Source organism: Canis lupus, chromosome 7, assembly GCF_003254725.2.
Source record: "Canis lupus dingo isolate Sandy chromosome 7, ASM325472v2, whole genome shotgun sequence".
NCBI classification, from domain to species: domain Eukaryota; kingdom Metazoa; phylum Chordata; class Mammalia; order Carnivora; family Canidae; genus Canis; species Canis lupus.
The window spans coordinates 5,895,985-5,912,500 of record NC_064249.1 but is presented as its reverse complement, the minus strand read 5'-3'; the positions used below and the strand labels follow the sequence as shown (position 1 = coordinate 5,912,500).

At 38.8% G+C, this 16,516-nt stretch overlaps 1 protein-coding gene across 1 annotated transcript; it reads right to left on the bottom strand.

The window, feature by feature from the left end:
* Nucleotides 1-668: 668 nt before the first annotated feature.
* Nucleotides 669-12,724, bottom strand: C4BPB (complement component 4 binding protein beta). The gene is made up of 6 exons (XM_025429758.3): nucleotides 12,189-12,724; nucleotides 11,472-11,642; nucleotides 9,765-9,941; nucleotides 2,542-2,635; nucleotides 1,431-1,557; nucleotides 669-879 (listed from the first exon to the last, which is right to left on the bottom strand). Exons 1-6 carry the CDS (start codon nucleotides 12,244-12,246, stop codon nucleotides 739-741), a joined length of 768 nt encoding a protein of 255 aa, XP_025285543.1. The 5' UTR covers nucleotides 12,247-12,724; the 3' UTR covers nucleotides 669-738.
* Between the last annotated feature and the right edge of the window lie 3,792 nt (nucleotides 12,725-16,516).

The following is a 16,516-nucleotide window of genomic DNA, read 5'->3' as shown; positions in this document are numbered from 1 at the left end:
TCATCCAAATTTCCTATGTGGTTTGGTAGAGGTCAGAGTGAGAGATGGGAGAAGCTTGTCATATCATCTCAATATGGCATCCTGATAGGAAAACCTACGCTACCTCAGGATTCTTGCTTCTTCTGCCCTCTAAAAAGAGAAGAAAATATATTCACTTATATTTCACCATCTCAAATTTACCTTGCAGGGCTGGGTTTCATCCAAAGGTGGTAAGCAGTATTACTGCAGAAGATTTAGGAACTTGGTTCCTTAAACAGAATATAGGGGAGACTCAGAAGAGAGTTTAGGTCCTAATTCTACTTTTGTCTCAACAGATCATTTTAAGGATATAACTATCCTGAATCTATTTTCCCAAATTGAGAGGTTAATTTTTGCTTCATAAGTTTTGGTTAATTTGAAGTTATTTTTTGCCTCATCATTTGTGTCTCATTAAAATATGAGGCATACCCTTAGCTGTGATCTGAGCTTCCCATTCTCCTTACAGACAGGAAATTAGACCCTTCACTCCCCATTAATGTGCTGCTAATTCTGGTCTTAAACAGACAACCACCATACTTGATCTTTCCACATTGTGAGAACAACACAGACACACACACACACACACACACACACACACACGTTGTTACTATGAAGTTGCTTTCCAATCCAATGAGAAAAAAATTTGAAAATAGTTTTAGAACCAAGAGGAAAATTTATTCGTAGATGCAATTCTATTACCCAGTCTGCTCAGCTACAATGTCAGGACATTTTGGCCAACAACACAGCTTTCTTTATTTCCAGAGAATGTTTTAGCTCCTCCATTGTTAAGCCATTTTCCTTTAGTCTTTGCATAAAGTCTTCTATGGCTTTGCAATATTCTATGTCCTTCTGAAAGGCAAACTGAAGAAAAGAAAAAAAATTAAGTTAAAATGTAATAACTGAGATCCAGCTGGATGGTCTGAAGCTAATGAGTAAGTAGTGCTCAGGCCCGTGACTGGGGGCTCAGAACCAGGCTAGCTTAAAGACAAATCGGAGTCTTCAACATGATGAATCATTTAAATTTGCTGGCTTTTATATACTTATTATTATCGCAGTAATAAATATAAATAAAAGAGGGAATTTCAATGGAAATTTATCTGTTCAGTGGTTTTTGGATCCTAGAAGAATTTGAGACTTTTCACAGCAATACACACAAGTCTAAGACACGAGTTTATAAAACTTGTTCTCTAAAGTCCATGGGACAACTCCTACCAATAGGTCCTCATGAGGTGTTTGTGATGATGGTAGCAAATGAGAACTTCCACATATGAGTTAATAGCTCATGAGCCCCCTTCTAACAGCCCTTCAAAAACATCCCATATTGAACAGGTATTTACTGAGCATGTACCAGAAATGATGTTAGGCTCTAGGGATACAACTGTGAATAAGACAGACAAAAGCCTACTACTTACAATTGTCTTCTCACACTCAGTCTGTGGAGTCGGTTTGGGAGTTTCTTGGATCAATTTACAGACTGGAAGTGCACTGTTCCACTCCCCATCAATGCACTGTTGGTCCTGTGTGCCCACTAAGTGGTATCTGAACAGAAATCAGAAGGGCAATGAATTTAGCCTTCTCACCTTCTGAACTGGGCAAGTAAGGCTGGTTTTGTGTAGTTGTATTTCATTATTTCCTACTGTGATAGCATCCACCCCTGACCCTTAATGCATGCTTAAGTTCTATCAGTATTACAAAACAGTAACCAACTAAAACTGTTCTCCTTGGGGGTGGACAGGACCCAAGTGCCAGTTCAATCTATAAAACATGGAGGAGTGAGATTCTGAATGTGTGTGTTTACAACAGTTGTTGGGTGGAGAGCGTGAGGGAAAAAGCTTGTCATCATTCAGTAACTTAAAAAAGCATCTGCTATCTATACTCTAAAAGGGATTGGGAAGCTAGAGATAGCCCTCAAATAAATTTTATGAAGGAGTTACAGCTTTTAATCAGAAAAACATAAAAGTTGACTGCAAAGTCCACTAGAAGTATATAATGAAATTGAAATGCTAATGAGGAGACATGACCCTGAATAAAGACTTGAAGTCAAGGAAAGAATAGATCTGTAAGGTGGGTGACCGGGTAGTCTAAATTAAAATTAGCCTTTAATTAAGATGTATTAAAGCTCTATAAATCATTCTCTAAATCTTTCTTTTTCTTTAAAGGATTTTTTTTTTAATTCAAGTAACTACCAACAGGAAACCAGATGGGGTGGGGCAGGATGGAACAATAAATCATTCTCTTTCTGCAGTTCCATATGTTCTATATTTCTTTGAGTTTGTTCTGAGATTATTTAGAAAAATATCCATTTTAAATATCTTCTCTAGGATAAATAAGAGGATCAGTCTGTCTTCTAGAGATTGAGGAGAGCTGGCAATGGGCTAAAGCAGCTCTCAAAATCAGAATGAGCTCTGATACCAGAGGCAGTAGGAAATCAGGGCATTAGGTGAGATGGACTGGGTCATTCGCCAAAACAATGCTAGCAGTCAATGGGCAAGATCTTGCATTTGAAAGGCTGCATACACTTACCCGTCTTCACAGTGATAAGTAATGGTAGATCCTGAGCTGAAATCTCCCCCTTCAAAATAGCCATGAGCTGGATTCTCAGGAGGGCCACAGTTTCCTGAGAAACAGGAGTACAGGAGTGACAGTCATGGGTTGTACTCAATTAATAGTACCCCCTAAGTGTAACTGTCATCCACGTGGGATCTGGGGACACATTCTCCATTCATTTCCTTCTGGTCAAAATCATGTTTTTCCATTGGAAAGACTCCTTCCCCCTGCTTATCCTCTGAGTCATTAACAGTTTAAGAGTACTTCTTCATTGGCATGAGCTTGAGGAAAGGAAGTTTAAGTTGTAGAGATGGTCAGTGAACAAGAAAAGAAAAAAATTGAGGGGATCCCTGGGTGGCTCAGCAGTTGAGCGTCTGCCTTCGGCCCAGGGTGTGATCTTGAAGTCCTGGGATCGAGTCCCCATCGGGATCCCCGCAGGGAGCCTGCTTCTCCCTCTGCCTGTGTCTCTGCCTCTCTGTCTGTGTCTCTCGTAAATAAATAAATAAAATCTTCGAAAAGAAAAAGAAAAGAAAAGAAAAGAAAAGAAAAGAAAGAAAGAAAGAAAGAAAGAAAGAAAGAAAGAAAGAAAGAAAGAAAGAAAGAAAGAAAGAAAGAAAGAAAGAAAAAAGAAAAAATTCAAATCAGAGGTAGAGGTGGGAAAAGTTAACTCCCTAAGTTGGGAGATAAATGGCGCAAGTTCAAATGGAAGCTGACATTCTCTGTAGGACAGAATTGTGCAATATGAGAGCTTCAGAAACAAGGAGAAAACAGCTGGGAGGAAAGAAGGGGAGTGTATAAAGAGAGTTGAACAAAGTATTAGATGTTGTGAATTTCAGTTCTGGTTCTTCCACTAACCACCATTTCATCCTTCTTGGCTTCCTTCCTAACCTGTAAGATGAGCAGTTTATTTATTTTTAAAAAGATTTTTTTTATTTATTCATGAGAGACACAGAGACACAGGCAGAGACAGAAGCAGGCTCCTCACCGGATCCCAGGACCCCACGATCATGACCTAGGCCAAAGGCAGATGCTCAACCGCTGAGCCACCTAGGTGCCCCGATGAGCAGTTTAAATAGTACTACCTCTAAAGTCCCTTTGAGCTCTGACATTATGAGTCTAAACATGGTGATCAAGATTAAAAGATAAATTAAGAATAATTAGGTATGTATATATCTATAGAAACAAATGCCTTCAAAACAAATAGTTGGGTAAAAACAGCAAAGCATAAAAGAGCATGCATTAGTATAGTACATAGTATAGGATACTATGTATAATAATGCATACAAATAAAAATGTAATTATAACAATAGCATAGAATACTATTTCTGTAAAAAATACACAATATGCATAAACATATATGAACAGAAAAAAAAAGCCTGAAAATTACATATCAAAGTATTCTATTATTTCTGGATAGTAGGCTTGTAGATAATTAAATGTTTCTTTTATTTTCTGTATTTTTTCCACAACACAGATGTTTTCTTTGAACAGTTAATAAATAATTTTTAAAGGATAAGAAACTGAGTTCAAAAGCTGTATAGAGGAAAGGAAAAGAATTTCAGTGAATTGATCATAGGCATCCCAGTTTATACAGGGCTCTACTGGTGACTTTGAAGAATATAGTTGTGAACTGAAAGAGATGATACAGATCTTGGGTCTAAGCAGAAAAGGATTTGCTTTACTCAGGGACCCAACAAGCTTCCCCTAAAATTGGGCAATGAACTAACATAAAAAGACAGAAATCCTGCATTTTATTCGTAGGATAGAATGTATTAAATTAAAGAGAGTGAAACAGAAAAGGTCTTTGAGAAATAAATACTTCAAGCTTATGTCCAGCTAATGATAATGTTATATGCTTGTAGTTTAACTTCATGTAGCACGTATGCACGTTTTAAGTAACCACAAACTCCTTAAAAGAAGTTAGCTCTAGTTTGTGCTTTTAAACTGCCTATCTACTATTTTAATAGCTACTGCCAAAATACATCCACAGAGTGTTATCTCTTTCTCTGACCTAAGTGGCTAGTCCCTCGTATCCTGAATGATGTTAGATCAAATCAAAATTTTAAATTATTTGTCAACCTGATCAGTAAAACATGTGTACCTAATATTCATTTCTGCAATTATTAGTTACATTCACTGTTCTTCCATAAATTTGAGGAATATAAATGCTATTTGGGGCTTATCTTGGAATTATCTATCTTTAAAATCTGCCATTTTGCTATTAGGTTGCCTATTTGTCACAGATTTTAGGAGGGGGGGTGTCTTTGTATATTAAAAACACTAACTTCTTAGCCATCAAATATGTTGCAAATATTTTTCTAAGCCTATTATCTTTTACTTTTTATGATGTCTTTGAATAGATAAAAGTTTTGATTTAAAAAATTCGTTTAAATCTGTCCATTTTCTTCCTTTAGGACTTCAGGGGTTTTGTTACTTCTTAGGAAAACCTTCTCCAATCCAAGATAATAAATTTTCATACTTTCTTCAATAATTTTGCTTTTTCAGTTATACACTTAAACCCATTTGGAATTAATTTTTAATATGACATGAGTAGAGTTCTAATTTTGTTTTTTCTTTTTTTTTTCTTTTTTAAATATATTCTTTATTCATGAGAGACAGAGAGAGAGAGAGAGAGAGAGAGAGAGAAACAGGCAGAGGGAGAAGCAGGCTCCATGCGGGGTGCCAGATGTGGGACTTGATCCCAGGACTCCAGAATGACATCCTGGGCGGAAGGCAGGCGCTAAATCACTGAGCCACCCAGGGATCCCTAATTTTGTTTTTTCTAAATAGATAATTATCCCATTATCATTGAATACAGACTTTTCCCACTAATTTAAAATAAACTGTTCTACTTTTCTGTGTCATTACTTAGTTGTTTTAATGATATATGAATTATAGCATCTATAATTTGTCATTTTAATGCTCTTTCACTTATAGTAATTTTGTTTTACATTTTATCATCTGATAAAGGGTTTCCTCCCCTTTTATCTAGCCAAATATATATATTACTCATTATTTTCCAAAAAATAAATTTGTAAAATGTTTCCTCTCACTATTCCTTCAAACAATCATATTGAAAGTCCTTGCTAGTGCAATAAGAAAAGGAAGGAAAATAGAAGGTATACATATTGGGAAGGAGATATAAAACTGTCTTTTTCACAGATTACATGATTCTTTATGTAGAAAATCCAAAGAATTGGCCAAAAAATCTCCTGAAACTTATAAGCTATTATGTCAAAGTTGCAGGATACAAGTTTAATATACAGAGCTCAATTATTTTCTTATATATCAACAATGAGCAAGTGGAACTTAAAATTAAAAGTATAATACCATTTACATTAGCAACCACGAAAAATTAAATACTTACGTATAAATCTAAAAATACATACAAGGTCTATTAGAGAAAAACTATAAAATTCTGATGAATGAAATCAAAGAAGAACTAAATAGATGCAGAGGTATTCCATGTTCATGGTTAGGAAGACTCAATACTGTCATGATGTCAGCTCTTCCCAATGTGATCTATATTAAATCTTCAATGCAATATTAATCAAAATTCCACCAAATTATTTTAGGAATATTAACAAAAGGTTTATGTGATAGTTTTATAAAGGAGGCAAAAGAACCAGAATAGCCAATACAATATTTAAAATGTAGGACAAAGTTGCAGAATTAAAGCTACCTGACTTCAAGACTTACATAAAGCTACAATAATCAAGACAGTGTGGTATTAGTAAAAGAATAAACAAATAAATCAGTGAAATGGAATAGAAAACCCAGAAATAGACCCACATAAATAGAGTCAGGTGATCTTTAAAGGAGCAGAGGCAATACAATAAAGATAGTTTTTTTTTTTTTTTAAACAAATCGTGCTGGTACAACTGAACATCCACATGCAAAAAAGCGAATTGAGATATAAATTTTATATCCTTCATAAAAAATTAACTCAAAATGGATCATAGGCCTGACTGTAAAATATAAAAATATGAAAATCTAGAAGATAATGTAGGAGAAAACTTATATGACCTTAAGTATAGTGGTGCCTTTTTAGATACAGCAGTAAAGACATCATCCATGAAATAATGGATCGGCTGCAATTCATTAAAACTTAACACTTCAGTGCTATGGATGACATATCAAGAGAATGAGAAGATAAGCCACAGGCTGGGAGAAAATAATTGCAAAAGACGAATCAAATAAAGGACTGTTATCCAAAGCATACAAAGAACTCTTAAAACTCAACAAGAAGATAACCTGATTAAAAAATAGGCCAACGACTTTACAGACACCTCACCAAAGAAGAGACACAGATGGAAAATTAGCGCATATCATCAGGAAATGCAAATTAAAGCAACAATGGGATACCACTAAACATCTATCAGAATGGCCAAGATCTCGGACACTGATAACACCAAATGCTGACAAGGATGTAGAGCAACAAGACCTTTCATACATTGTTGGTGGGGATGTAAAATGATATAACCACTTTGTAAGACAGTTGGGTGATTTCTCACAAAGCTAAATACACTAAAATCCAACAATTGCACTCCTTGGTACTTATCCAAAGGAGTTGAAAACTTTTGTCCCCACAAAAACCTGCACCTGCTATATCTATAGCAGCTTTGTTCATAATTGCCAAACTTTGGAAGCAACCTAGATGTTCTTTAGAAGATGAGTGGATCAATAAGCAGTGGTACATCCAGAAATAGGATATTATTTAATAAAAGAAAATGAGCTATTAAGCTATGAAAAGACATGGAGGAATCTTAAATGCATATGGAATCTTTTTTAAAATATTTATTTATTTATTTATTTATTTATTTATTTATTTATTTATTTATGATAGTCACACAGAGAGAGAGAGGCAGAGACATAGGCAGAGGGAGAAGCAGGCTCCATGCACCGGGAGCCCGATGTGGGATTCGATCCCGGGTCTCCAGGATCGCGCCCTGGGCCAAAGGCAGGCGCTAAACCGCTGCGCCACCCAGGGATCCCCTGCATATGGAATCTTAAATGCATATTACTAAGTAGAAAAAGCCAATCTGAAAAGACTACATACTGTATGATTCCAAATATAAGACATCTGTAAAAGGCAAAACTATGGAAACAATAAGAAGATCAGTGGTTGAAAGGGGTGGGGTGAGTAGAGAGATGAATAAACAGCACAGAGGATTTTTAGGGCAGCAAAAAAAATCTGCATGATATTATAATGGTAAATATGTGTCATTATGCATCTGTCCAAACCCACTGAATGTACACCACCAAGAGTGAGTCCTTAGGTAACTATAGACTTAGGGTGATCATGATGTGTCAACATTGGCTCATCTTTGGTAAACAATTAAAAAAAAGTACTATTCTGGTGAATGATCAATAATGTGCATATGTGGGGGTAGGGATTATATGGGAAATCTCTGTATCTTCCCTTCAGTTTTATTATAAACCTAAAGCTGCTCTAAAAAATTAAGTCTTTAAATAAATAAATCTGTAATGTTAGATAGGTACCTTTCCAAATGAGATTTTAAACTTAATTTTTTTATTTTATATTTTTAAATTTGAAATTCTGGTCAGAATTACATTGTAACGTGTAATCTATCCATCCAGGATCATGGAATATATTTTCTTTTATTTAAGTCTTATTTTATGTCCTTCAGGTAAATTTTCAAATAGGTCTCATGAATGAAATTATTTTACATTTCAGTATTCATCTCATAACTATTATTAGCAAGTAATACTATTGATTTTTCAATATTTATTTTTGTTCAAGAATAAAGTTTTTTGGTAGAATTTCTGGATCTTTTAAATATATTTGGCAAGTAAGTATACCCTGTGACCCATTGATCATTCTAGGAATCTAGACTACAGAAATAAGAGCTAGATATAAAGATATATGTATATGTATACAAATATATAACAATCATTTCAGCATTGTAATAGCAAAAATACAGAAATAGAATAAATGTTCATCAATTATGGCATATCCATATTATTATTTAAAAGTTTAATATAGGGGTACCTGGGATGGCTCAGTCGGTTAAGCATCTGCCTTTGGCTCAGGTCATGATCCCAGGGTCCTGGGATCCAGTGATGTATCAAGCTTCTTACCCAGCAGGAAGTCTGCTTCTCTTTCTCTCTGCTCATGCTCTGTCTCTCTCAAATTAATATTTAAAAAATAAATAAAAGCAGAAGATAAAGGGATGCTTGGTGGCTCAGAGGTTGCACATCTGCCTTCGGTTCAGGGTGTGATCCTGGAGTCTCCTGGGATCGAGTCCCACTTTGGGCTTCCTGCATGGAGCCTGCTTCTCCCTCTGCCTAGGTCTCTGCCTTTCTGTGTCTCTCATTAATAAATAAATACAATCTTAAGAAAAAACAAATAGGGAATAGAGCAACATATACTGATCTGAAAATGGTTCCCATGTATAATGTTACACCAAAAAAGCAATTAAAAAATTACATAAAGTCCCATTTTTGTAGGTGTATATGTGTGTAGATATGTGTGAGTATGCTTTTATTAAAATGTCTGCACAAACATAAAAGTCATGAAACAAACACATCCAACTAAGTACCTCTGAAAGCTGTGAATTACCGTGTTAGAAGGAGGTACTTTCTTTTTATATTTTTTCTTAAAGATTATATTTATTTATTCCTGAGAGACGCAGAGAGAGAGGCAGAGACACAGGCAGAGGGAGAAACAGGCTCCCTGTGGGGAGCCCGATGTGGGACTCGATCCCCAGACCCTAAGTTCACGACCTGAGCCAAAGGCAGACGCTGAACCATTCAACCACTGAGCCACCCAGGCATCCCAGAAGGAAGTACTTTCAACTCTTATTTTATATAACTTTGCAATGGATGAGTTATGATCCTTTCCCCCTGTTTTTGTGTATTCCTCAAATAAGAACTTTAAGTCAGTATTGTGAAATTAAAAAAAAAAGTCAGATGCCTCAAACTAACCTTGTTTTGGACTTAGTGGGTGGGATCTGAATCCTACTTGAAAGGGGTAGAAAAAGAATTTACTGTTTGGAAGCTATTCTTTTCACTGAAACACATTGTTTGAGGTAGCACTTGGCTCTGTGAGCTCCACTTGTTTCTTGGTTGCTTCCTAGTTCCCAAGCCTTCCCAGGTACAAAAAAAAAAAAAAAAAAGATATCTAATTGGTATCTAATTGGTACCTTTGGATTTGCACTTGTTTCTCTCATACTTACTGCTTTTGCAGGTAGGCAAGGGAGGCATCCAGGTGTGGTTGTCCAGGCACTGACTCCAACTGCTGCCCTTGAGGATATAGTGCTCATTGCACTCAAAAGTGATTTTGTCACCCACATTCACAGGACCCAGGAAACTGGAGTTACCATTCACCAGCACAGGGACAGGACAGTGGCCCACTAAAGGAGAAAACAGGAAGGGATCTGAAAGGACACCACTGCAAAGGCTAGACCTCCTCAGACCTCACTGAGAAAATAGAAATCAGAACTAAAACTGCACTTTAAAAAAAAATATTTTATTTATTTATTCATGAGACACACACAGAGAGAGGCAGAGACACAGGCAGAGGGAGAAGCAGGCTCCATGCAGGGAGCCAATGTGGGACTCGATCCTGGAACCCCCAGATCATGCTCTGAGCTGAAGGTAGATGCTCAACCACTGAGCTGCCCAGGCACCCCAAAACTGCATTTTTTCATAGGGACTACAAACTGCACTTGTACATGGCACTAAACCATGTCAATGTCCGATGAAAGACTAGGTTGGTATAAGAGAGACTGGAAAGGTCTCCAGTCATGCACTAGGGTGACAGTTGGCAGTTGGTACTTGAACTTGCTAAAAGAAATTAATTAAGCATATAACTGGAAATGACCAATAGTGTGTTCATCCTCCTGTCAAGCACTGCTGAAAATTCTGCACCCTATGTCTGAGGCAAGTGTTCCCTTCCCCTTCATCCAATCAAATGTTTGTCATCCAGTCACTTTGTTTCGTTTTGCTTTTCCCAGGTGAAAAAACAGGAGAGAATACAGAGAGATGAATTTGGTTATACAAATAAAGGACAGACATATTGATGTACTTTAAGTGTAAGGGAGAATGAACCCAGCTAGTCCTACAAATAGTAATAATAATGAGGATATTGACCAGTGGTTCTGTCTCTACAGACTTCACAAGTGAGTTTTCTATACTTGAGCAAATCACTTGGATCTCAGTTATCACATTTGTATATTGAGAACATGAATTTTTCTCGGTTCAAAAGTTATATAATGGATGAAATAGACTATGACATATTTACCTAAAAATTATAATAATAATAATAATGGGGATGCCTGGGTGGCTCTGCCTTTGGCTCAGGGCGTGATCCCGAGGTCCTGGGAACGAGTCCCACACTGGGCTCCCTGCATGGAGCCTGCTTCTCCTTCTGCCTGTGTCTCTTCCTCTCTCTCTGTGTGTCTCATGAATAAATAAATAAAATCTTAAAAAAATAATAATGCAAAATAGGATTGTAGAAAAGATTGGTTATAGGTGGATAATTGTTGAAGGTAAGTGGTAAGTAATATGAATTGATTTTACTCTTCCATCTTTTGTATGCTTAAAATTTCTTATAACATAAATATTTTAAAGGCGTATGATACTAAACAAATGATAGCCCCCCAAAGGTTGTTTTAATACATGGAAGAAATTCTTTTCTTCCTGCAGGGTTGATAGTGTCTATTCATTCCATCAATTAATTAGTTAATTGCATCAGTACTGAGCAAGAGCTGATCATGTAGCTTCTCAGAGAAGACATTCCACCCTAGAGTGCTTTAAAAATGAATTCCTAGAAATTGAGAATTTTTGTCTTATAAAGTTTGAACATGGCCTCCTGGAAGTGGGATGTGAAAGCATCGAGTGGGACGGAAAGCTGTATGAAGAAACAGAAAGCTCAAACTTACACTGACATGTGGGAACGGGGGCGTTCCACTCCAGAGAGGCATTGCAAAAAAAGGTTTTCTTTCCGACCAGGTGGTAGCCCTTGATACAGACATAAATTCCCTGAATTTGTCCTTCTGACTCCTCTGCAACGAATATGCTATTTTCCACCGGAGGAAGTTCTGAACAGCTCTCTGTTGGAAGAAAAAAGATAAGGGATTCACCTGACATACCCCATGCCGGGAGGAGGCCCCTCAAATTGCCAACCAAGGGTCTTCATGCAGGAGTACGGCTTCTGATTCCTTGTCCTCTTCCACGTCCAGGTCTACCCACATGCCTCCCTTCCCGATAATTCCCAAAGTTGTGTTTTCGAAAGGCTAATAGGATTCACTCAAATTCAGCCATAGGTCATCTACCCCCTAAAGAAACAGTCCCCTTTCTAAGGAGCAGTCTTGGGGGGTTACAACAGATCTCTCAAGATTCTGAAATTGGTACTCTTTGCCCCCAGAACAGAAAGGGAAAGTAAACAGTTAACCACCCACTTCATAGAGCAGAATCATCATTAAATTTTACTAAGCTCCTACTGAGTACAGAGCATTAGGCCAAGTAATGAGATTTTTCAACAAAGGAAATGCATTTCAGAAATTTAAGTTTCATTAAAACCCTAAGACAGAATGCCTCATACCCCCCCAAACTGGTAGCAAGTGGCTTGTAAACCAATCTTAATCAGGCATACGCACCATCTGAGGCAGGAATCAGCCACACAACCACGAGATAGCACACGAACCGAAAAAACATTTCGTGATCGGTTGCTTGAGCCAGGCTGGGATTAACCCAAACCAGCCAACACCTGGTTCGGATCAAAGCAGATCTTCTAACACTGCCTGCGATACCTCCTTTCCAGGGAAGAGGTTAAGAGGTTGTCCTGATTTCTCTTCCCTGGAAAGAATTAAAAAAAAAAAAAAAATCCTACAACAGAAAATAAGAACAGCTATGAGGAAGTTAGTACAGGGAGGGATTCTGGTGGCTTGACGAGCTGCCAGTTTTAAAACTCAGTTTTAGAACTTGCCAGGGTCCATTGTGCAAATCCAGTTGACCAGTTCCTTTGGATCTGCAGGCTTATCCCTCCACAGCCGACTTGGCCAGAGGGTGTTACCCTGACCCTCGCTTCTGTCAATATTTGCTATCGTTTCCAGTCCAGCTTCTGCAACTCTCTTCAGCTCTACAGGTGGAGGAGGGCAGGCCGATGTCCAGTGCTTTCAGGAGAGCAACACAGCTCTGAGTGCCACGTTCCCCCGGGCTCTCAAACGCCAGGTTGTCTACAAGCAGCACTGATCACTGCAGCCTGGAAGGCTCAAGGAAGTGAACTAACCTTACCTGGTCTTGGATCTTCCAGATCCGAGGCTTCCCAGCAAGGAGCCCACCCTGATAATGTCCCAACCTGAGAAAAACTCCAAAGCCCTACAGCAACACCTGGTCCTCATTTGCCAGGCCTGCACCAGGGTTCCCATTCTGCAGGGCTTTGGGCCTCAGGCTTGAGCCTGAGTCCAGGGTCAACCAAATGAACTAAGAGGGAGATGAGGGAAAAAACCTTGGTTTCAGGAATGAAAACATGTGAAATTGTTTGGGTGCTCCTGCCTTCTTATTCATGACTGTTACAGCGATCAGCTGGTTGTCCTTGCTCTGGTTATGAAACTGGGGTAAAAGTTCCTCCACGATTTTAGGTTGTAATGAACTAATATAAAGCATCATAATGAGTATAAAGCATTAAGGACACAGAAAGGTCTTAAGTGTTTTTTTCTTCTCTGCCCATTACCATTACCTATGATGATTTGCTCATGCCTTTTTCCCACGTGAGGCTGTTAACTCTAGGACAAGGATTGTGTCCCACATGCCTTTCCTTCCTCAGCACTCCATAATGTAAAGCAGAATTGTCTGCTAGGTAAATAAGAGCAACAGGGGACCAATAAAAAGAGCACAGTCGTCATACAGAAACTCTCCCAGAGCCGCTCAAATCCATACTGATATGGATTTGCAGTGCATTTGCTGTGCACTGCCCTTTACGGGGTTTCCATAGCTTATCCTCACTCAACAACTGTATGAGTTCCTATGTGCAGACACCTTTTTAAGTATAGTTCTCGAAAGAGTAAACAACATGACGTGCCTATAAACATAAAATGAATTCATGTCAAAGATTTTATTCAACTCCTTCATGAGAAAACCTTGAAGATGCTAGAACTAATTCAGAGAATGCGAGGAACAGAGATTTACATATTCAAGGCAAAGGCCTTCTGAGGTGACTTGCCTAATCGATGGCAAACTGGTTAATAGCATACATGGTAACAAACTGTAATATTTGGAATGAGCTTTTCTCATTGGAGATGGAAATTAATTGAATTTCTACTGGACAAAATTCACTGGCCTCATTATTAGGAATACTTTGCGTTGCTTTCAGAAAGAATCATTTGTATTCCCATCTATTTCCTACAAATTAACCTCTAGTCTTCTGGAGTTGTAAAAACGACTAATTAGGGCGCCTTTGGCTCCGGATGTGATCCCAGGGTCCTGAGATCGAGTCCGGCATCAGGCTTCCCACAGGGAGCCTGCTTCTCCCTCTGCCTGTGTCCCTGCCTCTCTCTGTAGGTCTCATGAATAAATAAAATCTTTAAAAGACTAATTAATAGAAAGTCAATAAAAATTACCCCACCCCCATGAAATCAATAATCCCAGGGAGGGTCTACAAAACAATACTCAGCAACCCACTGAAAAATTTCTCCAGTGATTTCTTTTTGTCTCTTTTGTCAGGTTTTGAGTAATTTTGCTTAACACATCACATATTCTACTTCTTGAGGCATATAAGTTCCCCTGCATGCAAATGTGTATGTCTGTAAAATAAATGATTTAAAAAATAGTGAAAGAAAATTTTGTTTACTCTTAAAATTAGGAATTCTTTCATCGCTGAGAAATTCCTCAATTCCTAATAAAATGGAGCATTCTTACAGGAAGTAACTGCCAATAATTCTTCACCTCAATTCATTTCAGATTCCAATTAGGGCCTTAGAAAGGTACTATATTATTCATAATATTATCTTAGTAATATTTTTCTATGAAATGTAAAAATCTTTAAGTGAGATATACAGAGACTATAAATATCCTCACAACGGTTAGGTCAGATTTTCCTGTTAAATAAAATGGGAGAAAACTTTGCTTTCAAAGCTTTGTGGATTTGGGGATTGCCTATAAGGGATTTTAGGATTATATGCTTTATTATGAGTGTCCAAGCTTTAGAAAAATTACTAAATGAGGATTCATAAACCCCTCTAGCCCTTTGGACATTAACGGCAATTTGATCTCATCCAGGTTGTTTTCTGGAGAACTGAGGTAACACACCAAACACAGAAGCTGTACTGACCGGTCGGCTTGCTCGTCCAAGGAATGAGGAGACCGCGATTGGTGGAGGAGACGCGGGAGTGAGCAGGGAAGTCAGCGGTGCCTAGGCTGGCAGTAGAGTGAGGGGGCGGCGGGGGGTTAGACTGCAGTGTGTGTGTGTGTGAGATTTCAAGAGAATTGGGAAAAGAGGACTTTAAGAAGTCTCTAGGATGTTACAATTAGATTCCCTTTGGTCTTGGGCAAGATAATTCAGAAGAGATTGAAAATGCTTCTCCAACTATTTTTTTAATGTATTGAGCTGGTGTTTCTTGAATGCCTTACCAGGAACAAGCTGGGCCAGGAAAGTAGCCTTTCTACAGACTACATGAGACTAAAACACATATAAATGTCTAAAAGCTCTAATTGTTCGTGAAACACTGTGTGGTGTGAGCTGTGATGGTGAGTCAAGACCAACGTGCACCAGGGCCTGAAGTTAGTGTGGCCTTGAGGCCCCTTCCCGGTGCTTGGATAGCTACGCTGTGCGAGGGGGTAGGCTCCCAGCGCATTTTGAGGACGATGTGTCAACGTGATGGGATAGAAGGACTGCAGGACGGAAGGTCCTGGTGACTGAGGAAGCAGCTTTCCGGCCCGGGGCTGCTCCTCTCCACACCTCAGTGAGACCAGAGTAATCTGTCACATAAAAGCTGCTGCTCTTCTGGGTTTGCCAGCACCTTCACTTGCTGATCTGAATCACTGACCAATGCAAGCAAAGGGAAGGTCTACCACGGTTTGAGCAAAAGGACCCAGGAGTTGAAACTCGGGAAATAATTGTAATAGGCTTTCTTACATTGTGCCCACAGACTGTTTCCCTCTCCACCCACAAATTCTGAAAAGGCAACGGGCAGAAGAGGAGACACTCTGGCAAATGAAAACTGAATGTGAACGATGAGGAAAGAGGATCACTAACAAAGAAAATCCAAAGGGATAAAGAAGCTATTCCCTGAAAGTGGGCTGAACACTTGGGGAAGGCACTGCCAGTGTTGAGGCGAGGCCCTATAAGCTCTGGAAGGCTCTTCCCAAGGGTTCTCGTGCTGGTGGAATTACTCAACTGCCAAGAGCAGTTTGTCTCTCGAAAGCGACCAGTTTTCACAGGGAAGGTACTGCACAGCACACCACCAGGAGGGAATCTGGGTGCCCTTGGGCATTTAGAAGGGAGCCCGCAAGTGAGGTGTTCCGCCTGTGGTGACTGGAACGGTGTGGCACTGGCTTGACAAGAACATACGTGCTCCGTGCCTTGAGGTTGTGGAGAAAATATTGCCCCCCCCGCAGACTCCCCCCCCGTTAGTGATTCTATCCTGTTATAATCCATTCAAATTCCTGAATAGCCTACAATGTCCAATTTTAAGAAAGTAAGCATTTCAGAATCCCACATATTCTTCCCCTCTGCTTAAAAAAAGTTTTTTTTTTTAATGTCAAAGAAAGGGACATGGTGTATGTGTGTGTGTGTGTACATTATCATCTAGTTCCTGCTTTGCTACCCTGAGGTCATGACTCCCGCTCCACTGTATGCAGAACTTATATGCATCTATCTTTTTGGGGTGGGGGAAGAGAGGCCTTAGCTTTTGTCAAATTCTCAGATGAGCTCAAGACAATGAATGTAGGTTGGATGGCGTGGATACTTCAAGGCTGAAAAGCATGG